Source organism: Apodemus sylvaticus, chromosome 13 (assembly GCF_947179515.1).
Source record: "Apodemus sylvaticus chromosome 13, mApoSyl1.1, whole genome shotgun sequence".
Taxonomy (NCBI): domain Eukaryota; kingdom Metazoa; phylum Chordata; class Mammalia; order Rodentia; family Muridae; genus Apodemus; species Apodemus sylvaticus.
Genome location: NC_067484.1, coordinates 36,272,346 through 36,299,482, shown reverse-complemented (window position 1 = coordinate 36,299,482; position 27,137 = coordinate 36,272,346). Strand labels below are relative to the sequence as shown.

The 27,137-nt window shown below is 47.0% G+C and overlaps 2 protein-coding genes across 3 annotated transcripts in view; one reads left to right on the top strand and one right to left on the bottom strand.

Annotated features, from left to right (window-relative positions):
- Pde6a (phosphodiesterase 6A) overlaps positions 1–13,714 on the top strand; it is a 66,773-nt gene extending 53,059 nt beyond the window's left edge. For both annotated transcript variants that reach the window (XM_052155491.1, XM_052155490.1), the window contains 5 exons: positions 6,619–6,682; positions 6,921–6,995; positions 8,743–8,826; positions 10,944–11,091; positions 13,638–13,714. In XM_052155491.1, the coding sequence (XP_052011451.1) occupies positions 6,619–6,682; positions 6,921–6,995; positions 8,743–8,826; positions 10,944–11,091; positions 13,638–13,714 (448 nt within the window). The remainder of the gene's footprint in view (positions 1–6,618; positions 6,683–6,920; positions 6,996–8,742; positions 8,827–10,943; positions 11,092–13,637) is intronic.
- Positions 13,715–22,464: 8,750 nt separating this feature from the next.
- The window catches only part of Ppargc1b (PPARG coactivator 1 beta), a 104,910-nt gene continuing 100,237 nt past the window's right edge, over positions 22,465–27,137 (bottom strand). Inside the window, exons 11-12 of the mRNA XM_052155629.1 lie at positions 25,097–25,251; positions 22,465–24,221 (exon numbers count right to left, since the gene is read on the bottom strand). Coding sequence (XP_052011589.1) covers positions 24,121–24,221; positions 25,097–25,251 — 256 coding nt within the window. The 3' untranslated portion in view covers positions 22,465–24,120. The remainder of the gene's footprint in view (positions 24,222–25,096; positions 25,252–27,137) is intronic.

Sequence of the window (27,137 nt, the reverse complement as noted above, 5' to 3'; positions counted from 1 at the left end):
CTGGATTATGACCACTTGGAGGTCCTGGGAGACTTGGATGTCCTAAGAGAACCTCCCCACGGCCAGCCCTTCCCTGCTTCTCTTTCAGCTGCGTTTGCTCCTCAGTTGGTTTAACACATGCCAGGTGTTGCTATAACACAAGTGTAAACGAAGTGGTACCTGAGTTTTGTGAGCTGACTCAGCAAATTTTTGAACCCAGAGGGACGTTATGGTTGCCCCCACGACTGTTTAAAGCCAGATCAGACAAAAGAGGGACTAATGTAGGGCATAACATCCAAACTCAGCTTCTGAAGAGAGGGCAGTCTGTGAGACGGAACACTTAAATCCATTGAGTCGGCACTAACTCCAGGTGCTAAGTGTTAGCTCAGAGTTGATCTGTGAGGAGGGAAAATTCGTAGATGTCTGAAAGTTAGGAGGCAGGGAGGGATGAGACATGGAGAGAAGAGGTGACAAGATACTATTTGGTGAACAATTTAGGCCAAACCAACAACAACCAACCAATTGGAAGGCCAGACTTTACTTTCCTAAAGGTATGGTGAAATTTTGTGTCTAAACTATGAGACTAGACCACCCATGTGCTGTCACATTCCGCTCAGGACCTCAGTCACTGAGAAGCAAGCACACCTCCTACACAGCATCCTCTTACCCCACCCCTCTCCTCTAAAGCCAGGGTAGATTATTGCACCTTCTTTCTAAGAGTGTAGGGAATCTAGGGTACTGGGGGCATCTTCTAGCCACCCCCACCAGGCAGCTGCAAGACTTTCCCCCAGGATCTGGCCCTTTCTTTGTCTGGCGAGCCTCTGTAATGGCTCTGTACACCCTTCTTTCCAAGATCTCTTGGTCTGCAGAGTTTGGGTTCAACAAAAGGAAACCATCAGCACTGAGTTCCCATGCTTTGTTTTAAAGGTACTCCTGTTGTGAGCCTCCTGGGGTCTGAGATCCACACTGAACTCCCTTCTGTGCCCTGAGCCGTATACCACTGTGTCAGACCCCTGCCTGGCTCTTGTGCTGCCCTACTGTTAAGGATACTCGACCAACCATTGCAAGGATGTGACTTCTCACTTCATATCAAGCCCTTTCTGTCTCCTCTTAATCTCAGTTCTCATTTCTTGATTATGGTCAAACAAGGAGTTAGAAGCCCTCAGCATCCTCCAGACTGGGGTGTAGGAACTGCTGCCTTATTTCATAGGACTTACAAGCTTTTTGTTTTGGCTTGTTTTGTTTGAGATGGTCTCACTACATACCCCTGGATAGCCTGGATTTCATCATATATATATAAAATCAGGCTGGCCTCGAACTCACAGAGAGATCTGTTTTTCCAAATCTTACAAGTGCTGGAATTAAAGGTGTGTGCCACCATGCCTGGTGCTGATTATATTTTTAAGTGGTTGGAGGGAAATTTTAAAAATATCATTTCACAGGCTAGAGAGATGGCTCAGTGGTTAAGAGCACTGACTGTTCTTCCAGAGGTCCTGAGTTCAACACATGGTGGCTCACAACCATCTGTAATGGGATCCAATGCCCTTATCTGGTGTGTCTGAGACAGCTACAGTGTACTCATCATTCATTCATATATATATATTATATTATTGTATATTATATATAATTATATATATTATATATAATCTTTAAAAATATCATTTCACACCAAAAGATACTAAAACTTCTATGTCCATAAATAAAATTTGATCCGTTTATGGAGAGCTACATTCTGACTTTATGGACTGTGGGTTCTTTTACCTTTATGTCACCTTCCTTCATTAAAAAAAAAAATCGATCGATAAATTAATTAGCAAATAAATACAAATGATATGACTTTATCGGTAGAAAGATAAACTTGGAAAATTTATTATCATTTCCTTTTTCTTCTGACTTTATTGATTGATTTATTGAGGCTGTGTTTATCACTTCTACTGGCCTGCAAGTCACAGCAATCCTCCTGTCTTGGTCTCCTGAGTGTTGGGATTATAGGCATGAATCACCACATCTGCTTTTCTTCTGTCAAAAGCAATTACAATTCAGGTATTTTCATAAACTTCCAAAAATATGTGACTCTTTAGCATTAGAAGGAAGTCAGAGCAGGAAGTCAAATAGGGAGGGAACCTGGAGGCAGGAGCTGATGCAGAGGATTGCTGCTGACTGGCTTGCTCTGCATGGCTTGCTCAGTCTGCTTTCTTGTAGAACTGAGGACCACCAGCCCAGGGATGACACCGCCCATAACAGGTTGGGCCCTTCCCCATCAATCACTAGTTAAGAAAATGCCTTACAGCTGGATCTTCTAGAGCATGTTCTCAATTGTGGTTCCCTCCTCTCAGATAACTCTAGCACATGTCACAGTGACCTAAGACTAGCCAGCACACCCCACCCCGCTTTCTTATTATGTCTGGCTGCTCCTGCATCACAGATGGAGCTGAACAGAGAGATACAATAGAGGCCACATCTTCTGCAAAACCTAAAATGGCCATCACTGGGACCTTTGCACAAAGTCGATCAACCCTTGGTCTAGTGTTTTACAAAGGAGAAAAGAGAGATCCAGAGAGACAGAAAAGTGACTGACCTGGTGACTTACCCAGACTGTGGTCCAAGACAAAAGGCTTGCTCCTGCGTATCCACTCATTCTCATGCTGCCGAAAGGCCTCCCAGGGAGTGTCTGAGGCAGCGTTCTACAGAGTTCTGGAAACTGGAGGGCAAGAATGCTTTCTCATGAAAGTCAGCCAGAGGGCGGGAAGAAGGCCACTGGGCTTCACAGCCAAGCTCTGGAGGGCCTTGTGAGTGGAGCAGGAAGAGCAGCTCAGCTGCCCTTGAGCAAGCTGAGCTCTTCAAGCAGCTGCCCTCTTAGATGGTAATTTGATAACGTGATGAGGAGCTGAGGACAATGGGCGCTATTAAAAACCATGCCTTGTGCTTGCCCTAATGCCTCTCAGGAGGTACAACCATGTGAAATAACTGAATTCCTTTTGACCCACAAAACCAGAATTTCATGGGTTCTAACCTGGCATGACTATCTCATTTTACATACTGAACTGAAAGACATTATCTTCAGTATCTTGTTCTAGCCATTGCAAGTCAAGGGAAGATGGAAGGGCGGGATTCCGCTGGGTCTGATTCCAAAGCCCTGCGTAGAAGCGTCAAACTCCAATCCCTTCTCCCTTAGGATGTTGACCTAACAAGAGACTCAGACATGGGTTCCTGAGTCCTCAAGTCTGCCTGGGTCTTCTGGTGTGCATGTCCTCCTTTACTCTGGTCCATCTTCCACCGGCTGAGCTTACTTTTCAACTGCCCTTCTCCCCTGGGCATTTTCTTGATGATTTCTTCCACCTCCTGCCCATTCCCACGATAGTTTCCTTCCTGAGCTCCCGTGGTGCAGAGCTCAACAATTACACACCTCTGTGGTGTGTAAATCTGATCTTGTCCCTCTTCTGTTCAAATCTTCCTGTCCTTTGGGGGATGCCGTCCTGTACCTCTCCCTATCCCACGGGCTGTGAGCTCTGTTCCCACACATTGACTCTCTCTCATTCTCAAGAGTTTCTTTGTGTAGTCCTGGCTGTCCTGGAACTCCCTCTGTAGACCATGAGCACCTCAAACTCAGAGATCCACCTGCCTCTGCCTGCTGAGTCCTGGGATTAAAGGTGTGCACCACCTTGCCCAGTCTGTTTTTGGGCTTCTCTTAACAAGGCTCCCGAGGGTTTCCCGAGGTTCTCCCTTCCATGCCCCAGCCTTCTGAATGCCACCAGGCTTCCTGTTACCAGGACTTTGGTGCCAGGTGTTCCCTCTGCTTTCTTTAGCAAGTTAGGGATGACACATCATAGACCAATCTAACATTGACTGTTAAAAGGCATTGCTTCCTAATACCATTACATTGAGGTTAAGGCTTCAGTGCATGGATTTGGGTTTGGTCCACAGCAGAAGAGCACCTACGCCCGCTATTATCTCTACTGTTATCTCTCAGCCCAGGCAGGACCAGTTCCTCTCCCTTATAGGCACTCCTCCGCCCTCGGCGTTTTCTTCCACGCCTTGTACGTTACTGTCCTCCTTAGCATATCACCACGTGAGTGCTCTTCTCTGGGTTCCTGGAATAACCATGAGCTTCATCTGGGCCTCCCAGAAGCCCCCATGTCTCACAGAGCACTTGGGATCCTAGGACACATGGGGGGGGGCAGCCATGCCTTGTCTTTAGGGCGTGAGGTTTAGATTAGTTATTCTGGGGCTACAAGGCCTTCTTCCAACTCACACACACACACACACCAAGTCTGCCTATAACATACATGGGTGTGTTTCCCCGACCTTCAGGAATCTTTCTATGTGATCTTTTAGCCAAGTAAATCAAATATCCTGTATTCTCCTGAAGCCACACCTGTGGTTTTAACCTGGGGACAATGAGTAGTGCCAGGGAGGTGATGACTCTTGTATGCATAGCTGACTGTTTATTTCCCGGATCGGTTTACATGTGCACATACCTAACATTAACCACAGCGCACACAAGGTACAATAAAGCCTTAAGACGTTTCTATGAAACGGCATTTCTGAAAGATTATCCCCTTAAAACTTATCCACTGAAAATCACATGTCACATTACGTAATTAAAGACTTTATTGAAACTTGTTAATGTTTTATGAGTGACCCATGTGGCCTCCTGGATCAGCTGATATAAAGTATTCCAATATACAGGTGACTAGTTATGAAAGTCATCCAGGAGGCTTAGGAGACAGCTCAGACAACAGTAAAGTGCTTGCTGTGCAAGTACAAAACGGCCCCCTAGTGCTTGTGTTAATAGATAGGCTCTGGAGGTACACTCCTGTACCCCTGGATTTGGAGAGGTGAAGATAGGAAGAACCCCGGGGCTTGCTGGTCAGCCAGCATAGCTGAATTTAGCTCCAGCTTCAGTAGGACACCCTGTCTCAAAACATAAAGTGGAGAAGCATCTGGAGAAGACATCTGACCTTGGACTCTGTCCTTCATGTGCACACACAGATGCACCTGCTGACAGACATACATGTGAACACATGGACATGTATAAACTCATACCCACCAATGAAAACGTAAAGATAAAGAAAATTGTCTTCTAAAAATGTCTAAGCAGAATTTGGTTCGAAGTTCTGCCTTTCCCACTGTTGACTTTCAACCCCTGCCCTTGCATTGGAGTCAGGTTGACCCCATTTCTTATGCTTTGTCTGCATAGGCGTGGCTACAGACAAGCCATTTTGCTTTTTTTTTTTTTTTAGTTCCCTCCCACAACACGGCTCTGACATGTCTCCCTCCCTTACTGATCCCATACTATGTGCAACCCCAACATGGGCCTTAACATCTGCTTTAGTTCTATTGCTTTGACAAAACACCATGACCAAAAAGCAAGTCGGGGAGAAAGGGTTTATTTGGCTTACATTTCCACATAGGTGTTCATCATTGAAGGAAGTCAGGGCAGGAACTCAAACAGGCTAGAACCTGGAGGCAGGAGCTGATGCAGAGGTCATGGAAGGGTGCCGCTGAGCTGACTGCCTTGCCTCCCCTGGCTTGCTCAGTCCGCTTTCTTATAGAACCCAAGACTACCAGCCCAGGGATGGCCCCACCCTCAATAGGCTGGGCCTTCCTCCATCAATCACTAAGAAAATGCCTTACAGCTGGATCTTATGGAGTCATTTTTCTCAATTGAGGTCCCTTCCTTCAGATAGCTCTAATTTGATAACTCTAATTAGATAACTTTAATTTAGTAGACCTAAGATTAGCCAGCACAACCTCAAAGCCCAGGACAGCAGACTGGAATGTTTTTTCTCAGTCTGCTCCCTCTGTGGCTCCAGTTCTTCCCTGTCCTGGCCCTACTACCCTGTGCTGTACCCACTGTGTAGGAATTCATGGCCTGCCTCCCCATCACTGTGAGACCATTCACTGAACCCAAAGCTCCCCATTGGCTATCTGGCTGGCCAGTGGTCTGTGAGCTCCCCATTCCCTTCCCTCCAGGGTTGGGTAATAGGGGCATCTCACCACGTCTGGCTTGGTGCTGGGGGTCAACGCTTGGGTCCTTACACTTCCAAGGCAAGCATTCTATTGGCTGAGCCAATTCTTTAACCTGACACTGTTTTTACTTTGGGGAATAAACCATCAATCTGTACGATGTGTGTGGTGCTAGGCAGGAAATGATGTTTTTGTGTCCAACCAAGCAAAGATTCTGGTCTCTTTAGTAAAATGGAGTCACTCGGGGCAAGACACAGCCTGAGAAGACAGTTTGTATAATATAGAGTAAAGGCCCAGCTTGATGCTAACAGGAATAGATAGCCAGCGTGTTCACTGCATACACACCGTGACTTGGTGCTACAGGTGACTTTCATGTTCAGGGCATCACTTGGCCTTGTGTCTAATCTATGAGGGAAACATGACTCTCATCACAGATAAGAAAGTGCACGGCTTAGAAAGCTGAGACCAATGGCAAACCTCTGAGTATATACAGAGGCAGGACTCAACCTCTGACTTGAAACTCCAGATACAATGGGAAGAGTGAGCCCTTGCCTTACAAAATGGTGGAGTTACCTACTGGGAAACGGTCAGAGAAAAATGAGGGGAATTGAATTAACTGGGTTTTGTAGCTTTAAATGGCTTTGGACTGAGAATATTCTGTTTGCCCAGGGCCATGATGATGACGGCCTGTGATCTCTCAGCCATCACCAAGCCCTGGGAGGTGCAGAGCAAGGTATGGACTCTTCCTGCCCTGGCTGAGGGGCCTCAGTACTGCTGACCACAATTATGAGGCTGGACCCTCTCAGCTCTCTGTCTCTCCTGTGAAGAGTGAGAGTACCAGGTTTTCCATTGCTGAGCTTGAAACACAAGTGAAGTGGGAGTAGGGGTAGGGGGGTTGGGCTGTGTGTGTGTGTGTGTGTGTATGTATGTATGTATATATGTATGTATGTATGTATGTCCATCTGTTGCAGGTGGCTCTTCTGGTGGCTGCTGAATTTTGGGAGCAAGGTGACCTGGAGCGCACAGTGCTACAACAGAATCCCATTGTAAGTAGTCAAAGGACAGGGGGTCTCAGCTGGATGTCAAGAGAATACCACTTCTTCCTGCCCTGGAGGTGTGACCAATGACACAGAGCTGTGTGACCTTACTTGGGGATGATCTTTTACTAGCACTGTGGTTCTCTGAGAGGGTACATGGTTTCTAGATGGCCTTCAACCTCATTCTTTGAGAACAGAAATGGGGTCCAGAGATATGTGTCCTATAATTATTTACCTACCTCTCTGCAGTTTGAGAGCCTTGCTCTCAGCATGTGGGTCCTTAGCTAAGTAGAGCTTGACGAGTGGGTACCAAAGTGATGCTCTTTCAGATGCAGAGGAACAGGGGCTGCTTACCCTGGCTCCCTTCTACCTGTACAGAGCCAGCTAGAGGAAGCTTGTCTATCTGGGAACTTATCTCACCCCGAGAGCTGACTTGGCTGGGCCGGTCAGTTGGCTTTGGACGTTAAAAACTGTTCCTAAAGCTTGAGGGTGAAGCTAGGAAGCCAGCTCCTGAAGAAGGAATAAAAAAAGGACAAACCACAGAAGGGAAACAGGCTGAACTGTGGGAGTGCTGAGGATTCATGGGTCACCACCTTTGCCTTCAGTGGGAGTCCAAGGAGAGGGAAAGGCAGGGCAGGTAGAACAGGCGGAGTATGAAAAGAACAGGGAGAGCCTCTAGGATCTCTATCTTCCCTCTTTCCCCTCTCTTCTCTTCTTGCCTTAGGCAGATTTTAAGGAAGGGTGTGGGGGTGGAGTGGGGACAGCCACATTCTTTGCCAAAATATCATAAGAATGGTCTCTAGGCCACTTACTAATATTCGTCTCTGAAACCTCTTGAGCGGAGCAGCCATAATCTACTTTGGTCTCGGCGCCACCATCTTCTTTTGGCTTTGTTCTTTCAACATTTTAAAATGTTGGCTGACTAGTTAGTGGTCCCGCAGCCCTATCAGCCAGAGTCAGCAATTAGCAAATCATGCTGTGTGCTCAGCTCACTGCTCCCACCTCCACTCCCACCCCACCCCCACCCCCACCCCCACCCTCCGGTTGGCTAGGGTATTTTATGTGACTCCCACACGTGGCCATTCTTCCTAAACACTTAGCAGGTATCTCTGAGAGAGAAGATTTGATTATAGATAAAAACATAGCTAGAGCCAACGCCACATCACAGTGACCATAGCCGCGATACTTTAACAGCACCTCACTTCCGGTCCCTGCTTGTGTTCTCTGAAGGAGCAAAAGGCTTCTGTTTATTTGTCCAAATCAGAACCCAAACACAGTGTGGCTCTACCTCTGAAGCCTCGTGGAGGCTGCAGCGTGTAGCTCCACTCCTCCCTTTCTCTTCTCTCCCCTCTTTCTCTTTCCTTCTCTCCCCTCCCCATGTGATTGTTTGGCTAGTGTTTCCCACACTCTGACTTGGTCATTTACATTCTGCATCCTCATTAACACACACACACACACACACACACACACACACACACACACACACATCCCCCTCTGTCTTCCATATTGTCTCCAAATTGCTAGTCAAATCTGGAAGCATGGTGCGTTTCAGATTTTACTTGTTTAATTTTATTTCTGAAACAGAGTCTCACATGTGGCAGGCTGGCCTTAGGCTCTTTACAGATGGAGGATGGCCTTGAATGCGTGATTACAGTCTGGTCCTAGTTCTTCTTTCCTTCTTTTGCAAGAATGTTTCTTGGGCCTGGTAAATCCCTATCACAGCCCCATGCCATTAACTCTTTCTCTCCCGCCACAGCCCATGATGGACAGAAACAAGGCAGATGAGCTCCCGAAGCTTCAAGTGGGCTTCATCGACTTCGTGTGCACGTTTGTCTATAAGGTAGGCTTCCCCAGAGTCCAGCAGACAGCAGGGCAACCACGGGATGCTTTGCAGAGCAGACACTTGGTTCTCGGGACTGCTGTATAGAGGGGAATGACAGTACCTCCCACTGCAGCCTGGAGTCCGTTCCTTCTCTTTGTGCAATAAATATTCATGGGACAAAATGGCTAAGCATGCTTTTATGGACACAATGTCATCGTGAAAAGCTAAGTCAGAGTTCCTCTCAGAGTTCTCATTCAGGCTACTCCACTATCTACCTGCCACCTCCTCAGTTTTGAAACTTGGTCTGGCTGTGTTGCCCGGGCTGATCTCCAACTCATGATCCTCCTGCCTCAGCCTCCAAAGTGCTGGTGTAATATCACTACATCACCATGCCTGACTCCACCTTCCATGAATTCTTTCTTTTTCTTTTTCTTTTTAAGATTTATTTACTTATTACATGTAAGTACACTGTAGCTATCTTCAGACACCCTAGAAGAGGGTGTCAGATCTCATTACAGATGGTTGTGAGCCACCATGTGGTTGCTGGAATTTGAACTCAGGACCTTTGGAAGAGCAGTCAGTGCTCTTAACCACTGAGCCATCTCTCCAGTCCCCATGAATTATTTTTCTTTTGACCACATTATATATAAGGAGATGGAGGTCAGAAAGGATGTGACAGGCCAGCATCTCTGGACCCACCTATGGGTCAGGACTGAAGCTAGTGCACCTAACACGCAGGCCAGGGCTTTCTACAGTATGAACTGTAGTGTAGTTGCTCTTTTCCATGGAAGAAGAATGATCACCAGAGGGGCCACGAGTGTCTCTGTCATCACACAGACCAAGGGCTGTCTGTTCACCAGGACAGCATGGCTGCTGGGCTGCTGCTCACAGCACCTGCCTGCAGTAGAGTTAAGAATGGGGATTCTGAGCTTCATACTTACCTGCTTAATCCCAACTACTCTAGGGTAGGCGCCGTTACCACCCTTCTATCTAGATGAAAGTGAGCTTCAGCAGTGGCCATCCCAAAGTCACACAGCTTCTGGTAGAGCCTAGATCACAGCTCAGGCATCTCTGGGCACAGTGAGCCCTGTCTGACTCCAGCAATGGGTTCTCCTCACTTCAGCAAACCTTATTCACTCATCTGCACTCCAGTCTCTCTCCCTGAAGCTCAGGAGCGATGAGACAACCCTCACTGCAGTCGGGGCTCAAAAGACCCCAGGAGATAAAATGCCCCATACGGTACTGTGCTCGAGGTATTATTATTTCTAGAGTTGCAGGAGTTCATAGGAATAAGCTCAATAACCCAGTTTCAGAAATACTGAGTATTTATGAAGTATCTTTGTGTTTCAGACCAGTGCTAATTCAGAACCAATTGAGAGGATGACCCAGGCAGTGTTCCTGCCATCTCTCAGTGTCATCCTCTAGGAGAGGCAGCAAAGGGAGTCATTATAGGGAAGTGGGAATTTATTAGAGAGGACTTTGGGGACATCCAGTGGGGACTCGGTTTACCTACAAGGTCAGAAATGGTTCTGAGTGTCAGGGATGTAGGGACCTCAAGGAAAGGTGGAAGGGTAGAATGTGCCGTTGAAAACAGCTGTGGGAAGTGCACAGGAAATGCTCATGAAGTGAGATTTGGGTGCCTGGAACTTTGGGATGTGAAAGAATAGAGAGCAGTGAGATCAGTGCTAAGACTGACATTGCACCCTGAAGGAATGGCCGTGCAGGAGGGCTCCAAGCAGAGGAAGGAAGGGTCCCTAGTGTCAGCAGACCTGAGGGGCAGCTCACTCCAGGGCCAGGCAGAGGGAACCCTACCTTGTTCCAGGGTCCTAGGGCAATGCCCCTGTTTCCCTGAGGCCGCTGGAGATGAAGTGTTCTGGCCAAGCTACACAGTCAGTATGTGGCAAAATGTGGTCCCTAGATAGAGGCTGCAAGATGCTGTAGGGTCCTGTAGTTGAACATAAAGTAGACTTTTGTACACTTGTTTTCTCTCTCTCCCTCTCTCTCTCCCTTCCTCCCTCCCTCTCTCTTCCTCTCTCTCTCCCTTTCTCCTCCCTCCCCTCCCTCCCCTTCTGTTCCCCTCCTCTTCCCCTCTCCCTTCTCCCTCCCCCTCACTGTACTTCTCCACTTCTCCCCAGGAATTCTCCCGATTTCACGAGGAGATTACACCCATGCTGGATGGGATCACGAACAACCGCAAGGAATGGAAGGCACTGGCTGATGAGTATGAGGCCAAGATGAAGGCCCTGGAGGAGGAGAAGCAGAAGCAACAGGCAGCCAAGCAAGGTAAGCAGAAGAGGCAAGGTGGAGTCTTGGCCAGGCACACTTTCAGCGTGCAGCGCATCTGGGCTTGAACAGTGGTCTCTGTTCCGTGTGGAAGGGCACTGAGCCTACTGAAGACAGAGTATTGTGGCCAAGTCACACAGCCAGTACGAGGCAGAATCTGGTCCCTAGACAGAGGCTGAGGGGTGCTCTAGGGTCCTGTAATTGAACATAAGGTGCTGATTCTGAGGCTGCAGGCATTTGTGCCTGGAATTATTAGTTGGAAGGAAATTTAAAAGCTGACTTTCTAGCCGTTCGTCTACTTGAGTCATAGCTTTACCACTGTGAGGCTTGGTTTGTATACGACTACTGAAAGAGGGCTAGCTATCCTCCACAGCACCCGTATTCATTATGTGGTTGGAAAGATCTCCGGTAAACACAGAGTGCATTTGATTTGTAAAACTATTAGTGGCAAATTCAGAACCACCCCACACTGTCCAGGGCTGAGCCCAGCAGAGGGTCTGTCCATGTTCACATCAAGTACCCACGTGTAGAGGCTAAGGAGGTGGCTCAGATCTCCAGAACCCACATAAAGTCAGATGCCGTGTGTGTGTGTGTGTGTGTGTGTGTGTGTGTGTGTCTGTGTCTGTGTGTGTGTGTGTCTGTGTGTGTGTGTGTCTGTGTGTGTGTATGTGTCTGTGTGTGTGTCTGTGTGTGTGTGTGTGTGAGAGAGAGGGGGGGGGGAGAGAGAGAGAGAGAGAGAGAGAGAGAGAGAGAGAGAGAGAGAGAGAGAGAGAGCTATCCCAGGCCAGCTAGCCTCAAATAATGAGTAAGAGACCCTGTTTGAAATATGGTGAGGACTGATATCTGAAGTTGTCCTTTGACCTTCTTCCTCATGTGTATCATGACATGCAACATGTGAATTCAAACATATGAATGTGCACCCACCTACCTCCTCTCCACAGCTACATACACACACTCATACTTAACCAGGTATTTAGGGGGGTTGTGTGATGTTAAGCACAGGGACACATGCTTGTAATCCCAGCACCAAGGAGACTAAAGATAGGACAATTACTTTGAGTTTTAAGGCCAGTCTTCTCTTAAAACAAGCAAACAAAGCACAATAACGAAAAGGGGTGGGGCTAGCAAGACTGCTCAGCTCATAAAAAGTGCTTGCTGTGCAAATCTGTTGACCTGAGTCCAATCCCGGAGCCCATAAAAAGCCAGATAGAGTCTGCACCTTCAGCACTTCTACATCGGGATGGGGAGTAGCTCAGAGGCCTGGGGTACACAGGGTAGCAGGAACAAGAGACCTTGCCTCAGCAGGCGGAAGAGGAGGACTGATTCTCTGAAGCGGCAGCCCTCTGACCTCCTCATGGGCTGTGGCATATGTGACGCCCCGAATAATAAATGTAATCAGAGAGAGGAGAGACAGAGACAGATTGTCAAAGGCTGCGTGCAGGGAGAGAAGTTGGTCGGGGTGGAGCAGAGTCTAGAAGCCAAGACTTCAGAGGACCAGAGCACACAACTGATCCTAACTTCAAATGGAATTTGTCCCGGCACCATCGAATGACATCATGCAACACAATCACCTCCGTCCTTCCCAGTGATCTCTTTGTCTAGTTGTGTGCTTCTCTCCTCACAGGACGTGGCTTCTTGTCCCTGCCATAGGCCACCTGACTTCCTGAGCATGTGTCCCTCTGTTCTCAGCACAGACCCTGTCTGGTCCCTAGTTCTTCTATGGGCAGGCTGGGGTTATTTTAAAAGGGCAGCTCTGAAGATGGGGACACCCTTGCTATCTCTCCAGGGTCTCTTATATATCACTGTCCCCCGTGGGTGGACTCAGCTCGTGCATGAGCTGTCTTTGAGGAAAGGAGAGACCTGCCATTTTCCTTTTTAAAATAGCAGTGCAGGGGATTGCACCCAGACCTAATAAGTACTAAGCAAGTGCTCTGTTCCTGAGTGCTCTCCCAAGCCCAGGAGCTTTTTCTTAAAATGTGAATTTGCTATCCACATTTTAAAGTTGGGATACTCCAGATCCAACAGACAAAAAGAGATTTTCAGCTTTTCTTTCTTTCTTTCTTTCTTTTAATATTTATTATATGTAACTACACTATAGCTGTCTACAAGCACCCCAGAAGAGGGCATCAGATCTCATTACAGATGGTTGTGAGCCACAACCTAGGATTTGAACTCAGGACCTTTGGAAGAGCAGTCAGTGTGCTTAACCGCTGAGCCATCTCTCCAGCCCCTCAGCTTTTCTTTTTAAAAGTTCAAGATCTGTCCGCACGGGTCAACTGAATAAAGTGGCTGGAGCTAACTGGGAACTGCCCCCTGGGAGTTCTCTCTCCTAGTTTGTCCCTACAGCTCCCGGTGGTGTCTCACAGGTGTGGGTTGACATTAAGTCATTGTGTGTGGCTTCGGGGAAGACCCGCTGAGTCCCCTGCTTCTCCTGACTCCCAGTCTGCTCTCTGCACATGACAAGCCTTGAACTTGGTCCAAAAAGGTCAAAGGCAGGTTTGTTGCAGCCTGCTCTGACCTGCTGTGTGTTTTCCTGTCTTTCACAGCTGCTTCCGGGAACCAGCCAGGAGGGAACCCCAGTCCAGGGGGTGCGCCTGCATCCAAGTCCTGTTGCATCCAGTAGCTGACTGCACAGCCAGCAGGGCGCACAGCCCTCAGGAAGGAAGAGGTCACCCAGGCCACCGGACAGTTAAAGAATCAGGAGTTGAGAAGTGGTGACAAACACAGCAGGCATCCAAACCATCAAATGGTCCTAGACATTGTTTCTGCTCTGCTCTGTTTTGTTTTGTTTTGTTTTGTTTTTAGACAGCTCTGGCTTGCCTCCCTCTCTGTGTAGACTGGGCCTCACTCACAGGCATCCACCTGCCTCTGTATCCTGAGTTCTGGATCAAAAGCATGCACTGTCACACAGGGCTTAGAGATTGTTTTTAATTTTAAAAAACCTATTGAGTTTAGCCCAATATTCTAGACTTCATATACTGACTTGATAATGTTTTTATTCTTACAATGCTTGCAAGTCTTATATGTTCTTTAAACTTAGTGTTTTATTATAAAAGTGTTCGCTAACTTCCAAAAGTACAGAATTATACATCAAACACCCACAAACTTACCTCAGATTTGAACATCAAGTTCTGGACATGTGTGCTTCACGTGTCTTCACATTCCTTTTCAACTCTCTCTCTCCCTTTCCTCCTTTATCTAGTCTTCCCTCCCTTCCTCCCTCCTTCCCTCCCTCCTTCCTTCCCTCCCTCTCTCTCTTCCTCTCTCCCTCCCTCCTTCCTTCCCTCCCTCCCTCTCTCCTTCTCTCCCTCCCTCCTTCCTTCTCTCCCCCCGTCCCTCTCTCCCTCCCTCCTTCCTTCTCTCCCTCCCTTCGTCCCTCCCTCCGTCCCTTCCTCCCTCCCGCCTTCATTTCTGATTCCTGCCATGTAGCCCCAGCTTGCTTTCAACTCTCTATCCTACTGCCCATGACTTAGCCGAACTGTTTACGACAATTTTCCATACACATGGCTTCACTCCTCCACAGTCTTTAGACGAGTTTATGCATCTTTACAAGAATAAACATCTTTAAAGGTCACACATCTTATGTGGTAGCATCTGCGGATAATCCCAGCACTGGGGAAAGAGAGGGAGGGGGGTCAGGAGTTTCAAAGGTCTTGGTCTATACAGCAAGACCCCACCTCGAGGGGAAAGCTACCCAGCCTTACAGGAGCAGAACCTTTTCTAGCACCACACTGTCCTGCAGAGGTCAATGCTTCACACTCAGCTATGGAGTATATCCAGATAAGCCACACATGGTGGACTTGGGGCTTTAGCAGGCAGCTCCTTCAGGGGTTTCCTTAGCTGCAGGATACTCTGCATTTCACAGGGGAATCTATGCCTGAGGTGACAAACGTGGTCACATTGCCCATCATGGGTCAACTGTGGAAGGCCAGTCTAGCTCCAGGTTAGAGTCTGTTTCCTAGGAAATCTAGCTGAGAAGCAAACTCTGAATCAACGACCCCTATGGGCCCAAAACTCTTTAGGAGATGATTTATACTGGGTGTGGTGGCACAGACCTTTCATCGCGGTAGGCAGGAGGTGGAGACAAGAGCGTGTCTGTAAAGTTGAGGCAGCCTGGTTTACACAGAAAGTTCCAGGCTGGGCTACATACAGTGTGAGACCTTGTTTCAAACAAAACCAAAGAACAAGGGAAAGAAAAAATGGTGTCAATGCAACGATTTAGCAGGTAAAGGCTCCTCCCATTAGGGCTACTGAGCTGAGTTCTGTCCCAGGACCTACCAACATTCACACACACACACACACACACACACACACAGTGCAGAGTGGAAAATAAAATATTGTTTAACCCAGATTTCACATATTGAATGTACTTGTTCTGCCTCCTTTTGCTTGCTTCTTTTTATTAAGATCTACTTTTTGTTCTCGAATTTTCCATTGATTTCAGTTGCAGACCTTTCGTTCAATTGAAGAGGCCCTCTTGGCTTAAAAAATGGACTACATTTTTAGTTTGTCATGCCTAGCAGAGTTATCGTTCACATAATGAAAACTTACTAAATCAGTAAAAGGAAACCAAAAGTTGTCAATACGATAACCCGCACAAGAGACTGTGTCACAAATGTTTGCCATGCTTGCTTAAACCCAAACTTCATTTCTGTTGTTTCCCATCCTCAGCTTTGAACAACTCTAACAAAGGCCAAATTTAAGGCTCACAGTGATGCTTTGCTCTGCCCACATGCTGTGAGATTAGCTAGACCATCCACATTCCCACTGTGTGCAGGCACAGCTGAAGTGGCTGTTATAACCTGTGTGCCCTCGGTTCTTTTTCCTTTGCCAGAGACTTCCTGCAAAGACAGGGTCAGTTGTCCTATTCTTTCATCTCCCACCGCCCCCGCCCCGGGGGTGGTGCATAACACCCGTCTGCCTTCCATAAATGGCTATCTCTTAGATTCACCTTCCTCCCAGACTGGGGGTTTGTTCTGCAGACACTTATATTAAAGCAGTGGCTTCAAGGAGAGGGAAGTGCATAGTTTCCCTCAAACTGTGGACCACAGGTCCACTCTAATGCCGCCTTTTAAATAAAGCAGGAAACTGAAGGCCAGAGGAGGAGGCTGGAGTTACAGCCCAGTTCCCTGGCCTTCTTCCAGAAAATGTCCAAGATCAGAGAACACTGCGTGTTGAACTTGCATCCTGTGACTTGCTAGCTGCGCCTCTGGAGCACACGCTGGAATGAACAAACCACTCAGGTTTTGTTAGAGCAGGCAGATGTGCTTAGACTCTGGTCTTTTAATCCTGAGCTGTGTTCTCTGCTCTGTTACATATGACACCAAGGGCACTCTTGTTCCAAGCAGAGACATGCCCCTTAACTTAAGCATGGTTAAGTGGCAATTGGAAGAGATATGACTGTACTGTGTACTGGAGGGCACAGGGTCGGCTCTGCTGGATTTGGCTTTTGTCACTATAGTTGATGAAGTTGAGAAAGAAGCTGGTTGAGGCCCCAGGCATGGTTGTGTGTGACAATACTTCTACTAGTCACAGAGCTGAGGCAGGAGGCTTGTAAGCTGAGGCCAACTTGAGCTACATACTGAGTTCTGAACTAGACTGGGCAATTTAGTGAGGCTCCGTCTCAAGATGAGATTTGTTTCTGTTGTTTCCCATCCTCAGCTTTGAACAGAAGTGCTGGTGTATAACTCTATGGTTCTACTGTGCAAGACCTTGGGTTCAATTCCCAATACTGGACAGATAAAAACCGAACAAACCCAAACCATACATTGGCCAAGACTTTCTGAAGCAAGACTGGATATGGATTCCCTCATTGAGTGAACAGAGCGCCTCCCTCTCATACACAAAACGAATTCACAATCGGACCAATAAAGAAAGACACCTCTGGGCAGGGCTGTGGGTGGTATTTTTTTAATTTCCATAGTGTATTTGTTCGGTTTATTTATAAGCAGATCACTTCACTATTTACAGTACATGAGCATAGAGATTCTACAGTTTTTTGTGATGTAAACAATTGCTCCCCAGCGGGAGCTGAGAAAAGAAGCGAGTTCTGAAGTATTTACAGACGTTAAAATAGAACTTTATACTCACAGAATAATAATACATAGAGCAATTTGGTTAAATTATCTACGAAACTATAGAATCTGACAATGTACAAATACAGGAAAACAGTTTCTCATTTAGAAGGTAAGACGGATAAATCACGCCAGAAATAAAATAGGGACAATGACAACCACAATAATTAAGAGCAAAGAAGTCTTCTTCCTCGCCTTTCACGGATATAGTATTTATATAAATAAGGACACAACCCAACGAAATGGAAAAAATATATAAAAATCTTCTACCAATTAAAAAAAATAGCAAAACTAAAAACTCGATTTTTTTCAATCATTAGCAGTGTCCTTTAAAAAATTAAAATTTAGCTTCTATTATAAATAATAAAGCAGATGTGTGTCCCTCTGTATAGGTGAAATTCTTGCACCTTTCTCAAGAAATGCATCAATGTAACACACGCACACGCACACACGCACACACACATGCACACACACAAACACAGCCTTACATTCACGCGCCCCGGGCTACAGTTACCTTGTTGAGCTCCGTAATACATAATGCCCCCTACAGTAGTACCCTGGGTATGACCAAACCTCTCAAGTTTAGCCATTCCCTGGTTTGACCCTGTCGTAGAGCCAAGGAAAGCCCCGGCTCCCTATTGCTCAAAAGTCTCTAGGCTGCATGGTCACACTAAGAGAAAAGGGTTTTGAGTCCAAGATTTGGAACTGTTGGAAGGGAGCACAGAGACCACCTTGCCCAGTCCGTTAAGGCTAGCTACAGACAGCATCTCTTGAAACCTAGGGGTTGGGGAGCTGGGTAGACTTGGTTTCCACCTCAGCAGCTGCTTCTAACAAAAGCACATGCTTCAGGCCAGTGCTCAAAGGACACAGGGGACAGGGAGCAGGCGTGAACCTCTGGAGTCACTTGCGTGGAGTTGGACTTCCGGATGGTCATCTTTCTCAGCAACCACCGGGAACCCTACCTGCTCAACTGTCCTGTCTCATGTACTCCTGGGACCATGCCCCCTTGAGACTTCCAACCTGTTTCAACTGGAATCAAAACACCCCCTTCAGAAACCAAGGTGGGAATAGTTTATGACTTATTATTCCTAACACAAAAACATTGGACGAGATTCGAAAATACGAAATACGAAAAAAAAAAGAACAAAAAATTTCAAATACAAACAAACAAACAAACAAACAAACAAACAAACTGGTTTGGCTATTCAGTGGACCACATCAAAGGTCATGGCCAGGGCCCCCTTTTCCCCCCCAATCCTCATACATAAGTTCTTCACTTGTCCCCAAGGTACCATGTGGGCCACTAGAAGAGGTTCACTTAACAAGGTTGGCAAGCTAGGCTGCCAGTATTGCAGTTACAGTAAACCCCTCCGGACACGTGGGTGCGGGGTTCAACCCATCCCCTCTTCCACAGGATAACTAGTGCATTTCCTGGACTGCATAAGCAGCTAGGCAGCTGATGATTTTCTGAATTGGTACTGAACACATAAGACAGCTCACTTGTGTTGCTGTATCTCACTGCCAAGTTAATGTTGGCTGGCGTGGTGGCTGACCAAAGGAACTTATTTTGCCTTCTATCTTGGTATCTGGTGGACACCAGTCTTTGGCCACTGGGTAGGCGACCACACATTGATAAGGCAAAGTGCTGACCAAGACCCTTCACAAGGACACTGCCCAAGGCCAGCAAAGGGAGAAAGGAGGCTTGTTAAGGCTTCCTTGGAGAATCCTTTGATGAAATAAAAATATGGCACAGAGGGGTTATAGCCACATGAATACCTTTCGGAGGAGCTGTTGTGGAGACTGACCGCCTAGAAACCATATGTTGCAAGCCCCTCCATTTGGGCATATGGATTCCATACTCCTTCCAATAGTCAAGGCATTCTGATGAAATGGCTTTGTGAAGAAAAAAAATCTGTCTCCCCAAATCCCAAAGGCTTGGTCACTGCTGCTATATCATTAAAGATTCAAAACAAAACAAAAAAAACCAAAAGGTGCCCTAAACATATGCAGTGTGATCCATGCCTCCTGCTGCCCCATGTGTCTTAAAATCATTTGAAAGCAATGTGTGAAAACTGTCTAAGTTGAGCTATTTGGAGAAAACAAGTGTATTGCTAGTAGTATCTATCCGCAAGCAAGCAAGAGACGGCCAAGTGGTCACAACATTCAGATTAAAAGCTGTTCGGTGGGGTTGATGACGTGGCTACCTGGAGCCTGGAGGTTGTCAACGAGGCAATGAAGGTTAATTCTTTACCATCCCACAAGTAACTATGGCTTGGATCTGTCCTGGGGAGCTTGCCTCTTCGTAGAAGGCACCTCAGCCAGGACTACTGTGTGGATCTCTTCCTATTGGAGGTTGATGACCTTGAAGAGAGTACCCTACCCTTATACACATGCTGGTCTAGCCAGAGAGTAAGTACAATTCTGGGCTCCCTAGCTCCATTATCATTGGACTGCCTCACTTGCTCAAGGAACAGGGGCCTAAGATCACACAGTAAATAAGAAACGTAAAGGGAAGATTGCTCCGCAAAGCATTGCAATTGGCTAGGCTGTTCTTTAGTTTTTATAAAAGTGGATACCAAGATTATAAACCCATCGTTCTGTTTCTTGAGCTTCCAGGAAGGAAGTCAAGCAAGGACGGACTATCTGTGAGCTCTCTTGTGGCTACTATCTTGAAAGAGGCCTCCGTTTTCTTTTTCACGCTGTCCCCCTAACCCAGCCTTCAGGATGGCACCTCACCCAGATAAAGGATACACAGATTTACCAGAGGAGAGCGTGGAGCAAGGCTGAAATGTCAGATTTCTGAAAGTGCTTTCGACTAGTGCAAAGCGTCTGCCTAACTGCTTCCCTGTGTTCCGCAGCTAGAGTCAGCGGCACCCGGGAGCGGCACCCGGCCCACACTCCCCTCTGTTCTAGGCCAAGGCCATCTCTGTGCATGGAAGTTTCTCTCCCAAGCTCTCCCTGCTCTTACCCTGTATCCCCAGAAGCTCCAAACAGCCCTGGAGCTCATCTGTGTACAAAGCCCTCAGGGAATTGGAGGGCAGTGTCAACATATTGCACATAAGGACTAGTTTCCTTCTACCCCAGTGAGCAGGGTGAAGGGATCCCTTTTCTTTGGCTAATGACACCAACAGGTTCACTCTATTTATTATCACACACCCAATCCCTTTCTAGTGTCACACGTGACACTGGAATATGGCTTTCTCAAGATGATCACAACCACTGAAGAGCAAACATTAAGAAAAATAGTTTTGACCTCAGTGAATTACATCAACACACCCTCTAAGGGTGACTCTGGTTCACAGAGAGGTGCTCTTGCCTCTGCAGCAGCAGGCTCAGCTGAAAGGTGAACTGAACTCTTGAGGGCCAGGACAGACCCTGGAGAGAGCTGACCACGCAAAAAAGAACAGATTGCCTGCACTTTCCTCTCCATTTACCACTTGCACAGTGGCCAGGGCAGGCACATCACATCTTCCCCCAAATGCTGACCTGTAGCGCTTGAGATCACAAAGGACATCTTACTGTATGTCTTCCCATATTAGGACATAAGGACTAAGTCTTTGTAGCTGGCTCAAAGCAGTCCTCCCACCCCCTGCAGCCTTGCTGCTCACCAGATTCTAAAAGATCAATAGAGAGACACAGGTGTAGGATGGGTACTTTCTGACTCAAAGCATCTTTCTAGTTGGGGCCATGAGTGATGTCCAGGAGATGGAGGGTACAGCCCCTATTTGATGCATTTTCCCTCGGTAACAGAGTCCCCTGAGAGAGAGGACTGATTCAGCCTTGTAGTGACTGAGGAAGGAGATGGAAGAATTCCTCTTAGTGATTGGATCGGACATTTCTAGAAAATACCAGCACAGCAGAGATATGACACAGAGCCTGCCCTCCCCGGGTGGCTGTCCATAGGATGCTATACGGCAATCACACATAAACATCATTGAGACACATTACGACAGCTACAATGAGAAGGTTGCTAATGGCAACTGCTCCCTCTGGGTTACTCATTGATTTGATGGGAAAGAGACCAAGACAGATTCCTGGTCTTGGAGGGCCTGACAGTCTCCTTTGTAAATTATATGCAGCACCGAATGGATCTTCCAGAGATGGGGGTTGGGATCATCTACAGAGCTGGTAGTCCATTTTTATGAGAGGGTAAGTGGAGAATACTAGAAACCCATGGTTGACATCAGCTTCCACCAGTGAGCTCTGGTAGGCTCGGGGCTCTGCTCTGCTCAAGAACAACATCTAAGTGACTTTGAGTGCCAGAGAGTGGACTGACTGGTCAGCTCCAGTTCACCCTGGCTGGGGAGAGAAAGACTTAGTGTTTATTAGAGTATTTGTCTTTCACTCCAGAAACCATCATTGGGTTCAGTGTAACTGTGGAGGCAAATGGTAAGAGCCCATGTCTCTCTGGACAACAACTACATTCGGAGGCCCGGCAAGAAGGGACTCATAAAACCACAAAAGAAGTACTTGTTGGGGTCAGAATTCAAATGGCTCTCCAGATTAAATCTAGTTCCCTTTCCCTTTGGATGATTTCAGTGAACACTGGCTTTCCCCTGCAATTAGAGGCGCGGTTTGGGTGGATATAATTGAAGAACTGTTCTACTCCATACCTATCTTCCATGTGCCTACTATATGCTAGGCAATGACCAATTATAAAATTCAGAATGATTGTATCTGTGCTGTGAAAAGTCCCTTTTTGGATCTATCCTTAGAAGCTACACCTTCTCCAGTTATGTTCCCATGTGTTATTCTGCCCTCTCCTTTCTATACTATTTTGTTTTGTAATAGTTTTGGGAGTCCTCTACCAAGTAATGGCTTCAGGGACATTTTTTTTTTCATGGATCACGTTATAACAGTGATTGCCAGCATAAAAACCAGCTAGCATATGGCTCTACAGTGATAGCCTTCCAAAGATTAGAACAGGATGTCAAATCAATTAAACATCAACTAATTAGTAATGCCTGCCCAGAGCAGTTGTGTATTCTAACAGCACAACCAGGCTCAAAGAAATTAGTGTTATGATCAATTAATTATGTTTGCATTGGCCAAGGATGTGGGGAAGACATGAAGGTGACTATATACTCCCTGGGCAGCAGCTAAGACTTCTGCTGTCTAATTTCCTCCTCAATCCGTATCACAGAAAGGGAACCTGAGGTTTAGGAAGGTCAACGGATTTGACACCCAGATACTCTGTTTCCCTATTTCTGCTAGAGCCTTATCTGTGGGTGAAGACTTTTCTCAACACCAAGCACAAGATCATGGCTTACTTTCTCTACAGAGGTATTTGATAATCTTAAAAAAAAAAAAAAATTAACCACCAATTCTCAAAGGAATAAGCCTGGCATTAGCAGCTGATTAATTTAGCTTGGATAGTCTAATGAGTCATTTACTTTCAAACTTTCTTATTTGGCAGAACATTGGGTGGGAAGGGGGAGGGGGAGAAAGAAAGAAAATGTCACAAGACTAAGGAGGAACTGATCTATATGAAGCATTAGAGTTGATACTCCGCTTAGCTGGTTCACCCTCGTGAAGGGCCCTGGAAGCCAGAGAATGTCACACTGGATATGGCTTTGACAGTAGTCAGCTCACTGTGAATGCTCCTTGGGAGTGTCATGTCCACACCTAGCCTGTACAACCCCTCACTCGGCACCTCTAACTTTACAGAGGAGGGGCAGGCAAGGACACCTCAGGATCCAGGGTGGGCTGCCAGTTGACCTCCCTGCTCCCGAGGTGAAGTCTGTGCACCACTTGCAGCTGTCTCAGAGCCTTGAGGGGTCTCTGCAGGCAGGATAAGTCACAAGACACTGAGGATCAAAGTTCAGGGACACGCGAGTCTCTGCTGAAGCTTGAATTTGCCTTAATGCTGGTAAGTCAACTGGTGGCCCAGTTCTCAAATGAGCGATTAGGCTTCTAGCCTATTGCTCAATTTAGCTAATTCCACTCCTCCAGCCTCTGACTTTTGCATCTTGATGTTAACTATTGCAGCAGGCTGGGGCCAGGAGTCAGGAGGCTTGGCGAGGGTCCTGTTCTGCCTGCTCCCTGGCCAGGGGACCTCGGGCAGGACATTTCACCTCTCAGGGCACTATCCTCTTTCCCGGAGGAATGGGTCTGACACAGCTTATTCCGCCTTCCTCACAGGCACTCAAGGCTCTGAGCACAAAAGACAGGCACCCTCCAAGTGTGGGTAGGCAGGGAAAAGGGATTCTCATTGTAACTTGAGTGGAACTCACTCAAAATAAAAGACACCAGGACTTGGTAGAAGACACCTGGACACCTCTCTCTCTTCTTCATAACCCGTGACTGCAAGCCCCTTTTTCTTGGGGACCTAGTGGTCACCTGGCACCTCCAGGACTCCATGGCCAGGGGAGCAGCAATGCAGCTCAGTAGCAAACACTTCATGACAGTGCATAGTTAAACAATCAAGGAAGCAATACGATAATCCCAGGCACAGTAGATCTGAGCCATAAATACATTTGTTTTTGTTTTTTTGTTTTTTTAAGGATATACTTTTTTCTTCAATTAAAAATGAGTTTCTAATCCTGATTCTATTCACAAGTAACAATTTCATCATCACACGCTACAGACAGAAGATGTTATGTGAACACAGCTCAAGTCTACAGAAGGGGAGTCAGTCAGGTGGGAGGGGCAGAGGATGACTGACAGCACTTTGGAGGTGCACCCAGGACGATCCGCTGGAAGCGAGGATGACACTAACGTGGCAGTGGAACATCAACAGCATGGAAACTCACGGACGGACGGAAGCAGCTTTGTTCAATGTAAACATTGATTTGTTTTTAAAAGGAAACGACAGCAGATTCAAGTCTCTCTCTCCTGTGTGTTCTCTCACGCTCGCTCGCTCTCCTCCTCATATACTCATTTCTTTGAAAACGTAAACATATTGGAAGGGCCTTGTCTGAGGTATTGAGGTATTCCTCGAAGGTTAAGGCTGATATCAATGCAGGCTCTGCTGGGCCTCTTTCAGTAAGCTGTCAAAATCCATGGCTTCGTACTTGCTTTTCCCAGATGAGGGAAGGGACTCTTCAGATGTGGGATCTGTGGGCCAGTGAGAGGTGAGGTGGTGAGAAACTCAGTCGGAACCAGCAAATCTACCACTGAGGGTGGGCCTCAAAAAACTGGGATGGCCAGGGCATCAGGCCTCAAGGAACTGGGATGGCCAGGGCATTAGGCCTCGTGGAAGTAGGATGGTCAGGGCGTCACAGTGTAGGATTGGGCACTACCACAGTGCCAATGGCCATTCTGCTGTGACATTTCTTCCATGTTGACAAGACCTCATGGCTTCCATGTTCCTGTTGTAGAGTGATGGGTCCCTACAACTCCTCTCCAGCCAACATCCTAGAAATGTATTTTCTGAATGCCTTCCCACCAACTAGTAATGCTAGTCAGTCACATTAGAAAATGCTAATGGATCTATCTCATGCAGATGGGGAAACTAAGTCTCACAATGGACTACCTGCATCACAAAGGCTACCATGGGCTCTCCTCTACAAATCATTTGTCCCTGTGTCATGTTTCTTTGTCTTCCACCAAGCTGTGCACAAATGATACAGGCTCTGTGTCTGTCCACGCTGCCCTCTATTAAGGGCGAAGCTGCTGCCTGTCGAGGGTTACCACGGAGTGCAGGTAAAGAGGCAGGACAGCCAGGGTGCCGCTGGGTGGCTGAGAGAACAGACTGTACCTTCCTATGAGAATAGGAAGGTGACTGTGTGAGCTACTCACAGGACCACAGGCCAGAAGAAACAGCAAGATGTCAGCCACAGAAAAAGCAGCTGGGGAATACCAATGGGCAGGGGCTTAACAAGGGGCCATGGTCAAGGGGCCTTGAGTCTATGTGGCATTAAAGGAAGTCACAGTCATGGTCCCTAATACTCTGGGACTCATTACAATATAGATAGACTCTGCTCTCTTACCATAGTCAGTGTATCTGGGCCAGCGGAAGTGCCGGAGCCCTCCATAGCTCAGGTGGAAGGAGGGCTCGTTGCGCTTTCTCAGGGTGGCGCCGTTCCTCACGGACAGGGCAGCGTGCTCCGAACACCGGAAGGTAATAAAGCCATGCTTCTGGCTTCTGGAGGGAGAGGATAGGATAAGGGAGGATGTTCTAGGCCAGCCTGGTGGATGTTATAAGAATACGCATCATAGGATAAAGGGCAGGGAACCATGTCACGTGCCCGCTTCTCTTCATAATGAGATAATGAGATTTGATAGGCCAACCTCTGCACCGTGAAGACAGCAGGAGCAGCTGAACTCCTGGATGTCTGACAGTTGCTGAACATCATGCATGCATTGCATCACATTCAGCCGACCCTGGGAGGGGGGTGTTGTCATCTCTACCTCGCTCAGGAAAAATAAGCTCTGTGGAGTTCCAGGCTCTACCCAATGGCGTGGGGCTCAGCAGGGACCGACAAGACCCCTGATCATGAAGCGAAATGCTCTTAACACTCCCCTCTCTCCATCATCACTCCCCTGGTTCTGCTATGTTTCCTCTCCATCTGTCTCACTCTGCCATTCTCTAGACCAGCAGTCCTGCAACCCTTTGATACAGTTCCTCAGGTTATGGTGACTCGCAATCATAACATTATTTTTGTTTCTACTTCATAGCTGCAACTTTGCTGCTGTTGTAAGTCATAATCAAATATCTAATATGGGGGATATCTGATGTGTGACCCCTGTGAAACGTCATTTGACCCCAAGGGGTAGCAACCCACAGGTGGAGAACCGCTGTTCTAGACTCTTCAAAGACAGCTTCTGCTTGGCTGCCATTGCTGAACATTTTTCTAGAGACACAATGTCTATCTACTTAACACTACTCAACTATATAGTTTAAAAAAAGGTAACTGTCATGTTATGTATTTTTGCTATAATGGCTAAGATTAAAAATTCAGGAGACAGCAGGTGTTGGAGAGGGTGTGGAGAAAGAGAAACACTCCTCCACTGCTGGTGGGGTTGCAAACTGGTACAACCACTCTGGAAATCAGTCTGGCAGTTTCTCAGAAAACTGGGCACGTCACTTCCGGAGGATCCTGCTATACCACTCCTGGGCATATACCCAGAGCCCCAGCATGTAATAAGGATACATGTTCCACTATGTTCATAGCAGCCCTATTTATAATAGCCAGAAGCTGGAAAGAAGTATCCCTCAGGTATCCCTCAACAGAAGAGTGGATGCAAAAAATGTGGTATATTTACACAATGGAGTACTATTCAACCATTAGAAACAATGAATTCATGAAATTCTTAGACAAATGGATGGAGTTGGAGAATATCATACTAAGTGAGGTAACCCAGTCTCAAAAGATTAATCATGGTATGCACTCACTAATAAGATATTAGCCTAGAAAATTGGAATACCCAAGACATAATCCACACATCAAATGAGGTACAAGAAGAATGGAGGAGTGGCCCCTGGTTCTGGAAAGACTCAGTGTAGCAGTATAGGGCAAAACCAGAACAGGGAAGTGGGAAGGGGTGGTTGGGAGAACAGGGGGAGGGAAGGGGACTTATGGGACTTTCGGGGAGTGGGGGGGCCTGAAAAGGGGAAATCATTTGAAATATAAATAAAAAATATATCAAATAAAAAAAAAGAAAAATGTTCAGTTTGTTTTGTCTTTCTGGGACAGATGTTACTATGTAGCCCAGGCTAGACTTGAGCTTGCTGTGTCACACAAGCTGTCCTCAAATTCCCAGTCCTCAAATTCTTCCATCTTCCAAGTGCTGGGATTGCAGGTGTGCACTGCCTTTCTTTGTCTGAGCTTCAGAAAGTAGTCCATCCTCTAAAAAGCATACCTATAGCCATCAGACAGTGTCTCCATTTTATCTGTGGGCCTCCAGCAACAATGATTTCACCTTCTGTTTCTAGGTACATGACAGAAGTGTGAACATCAGTTGTGACTAGCCCATTAGCTTGTGACTTGTCCCTTAGCACACTGTCTTTAATGGAGATTCATCTGTGAA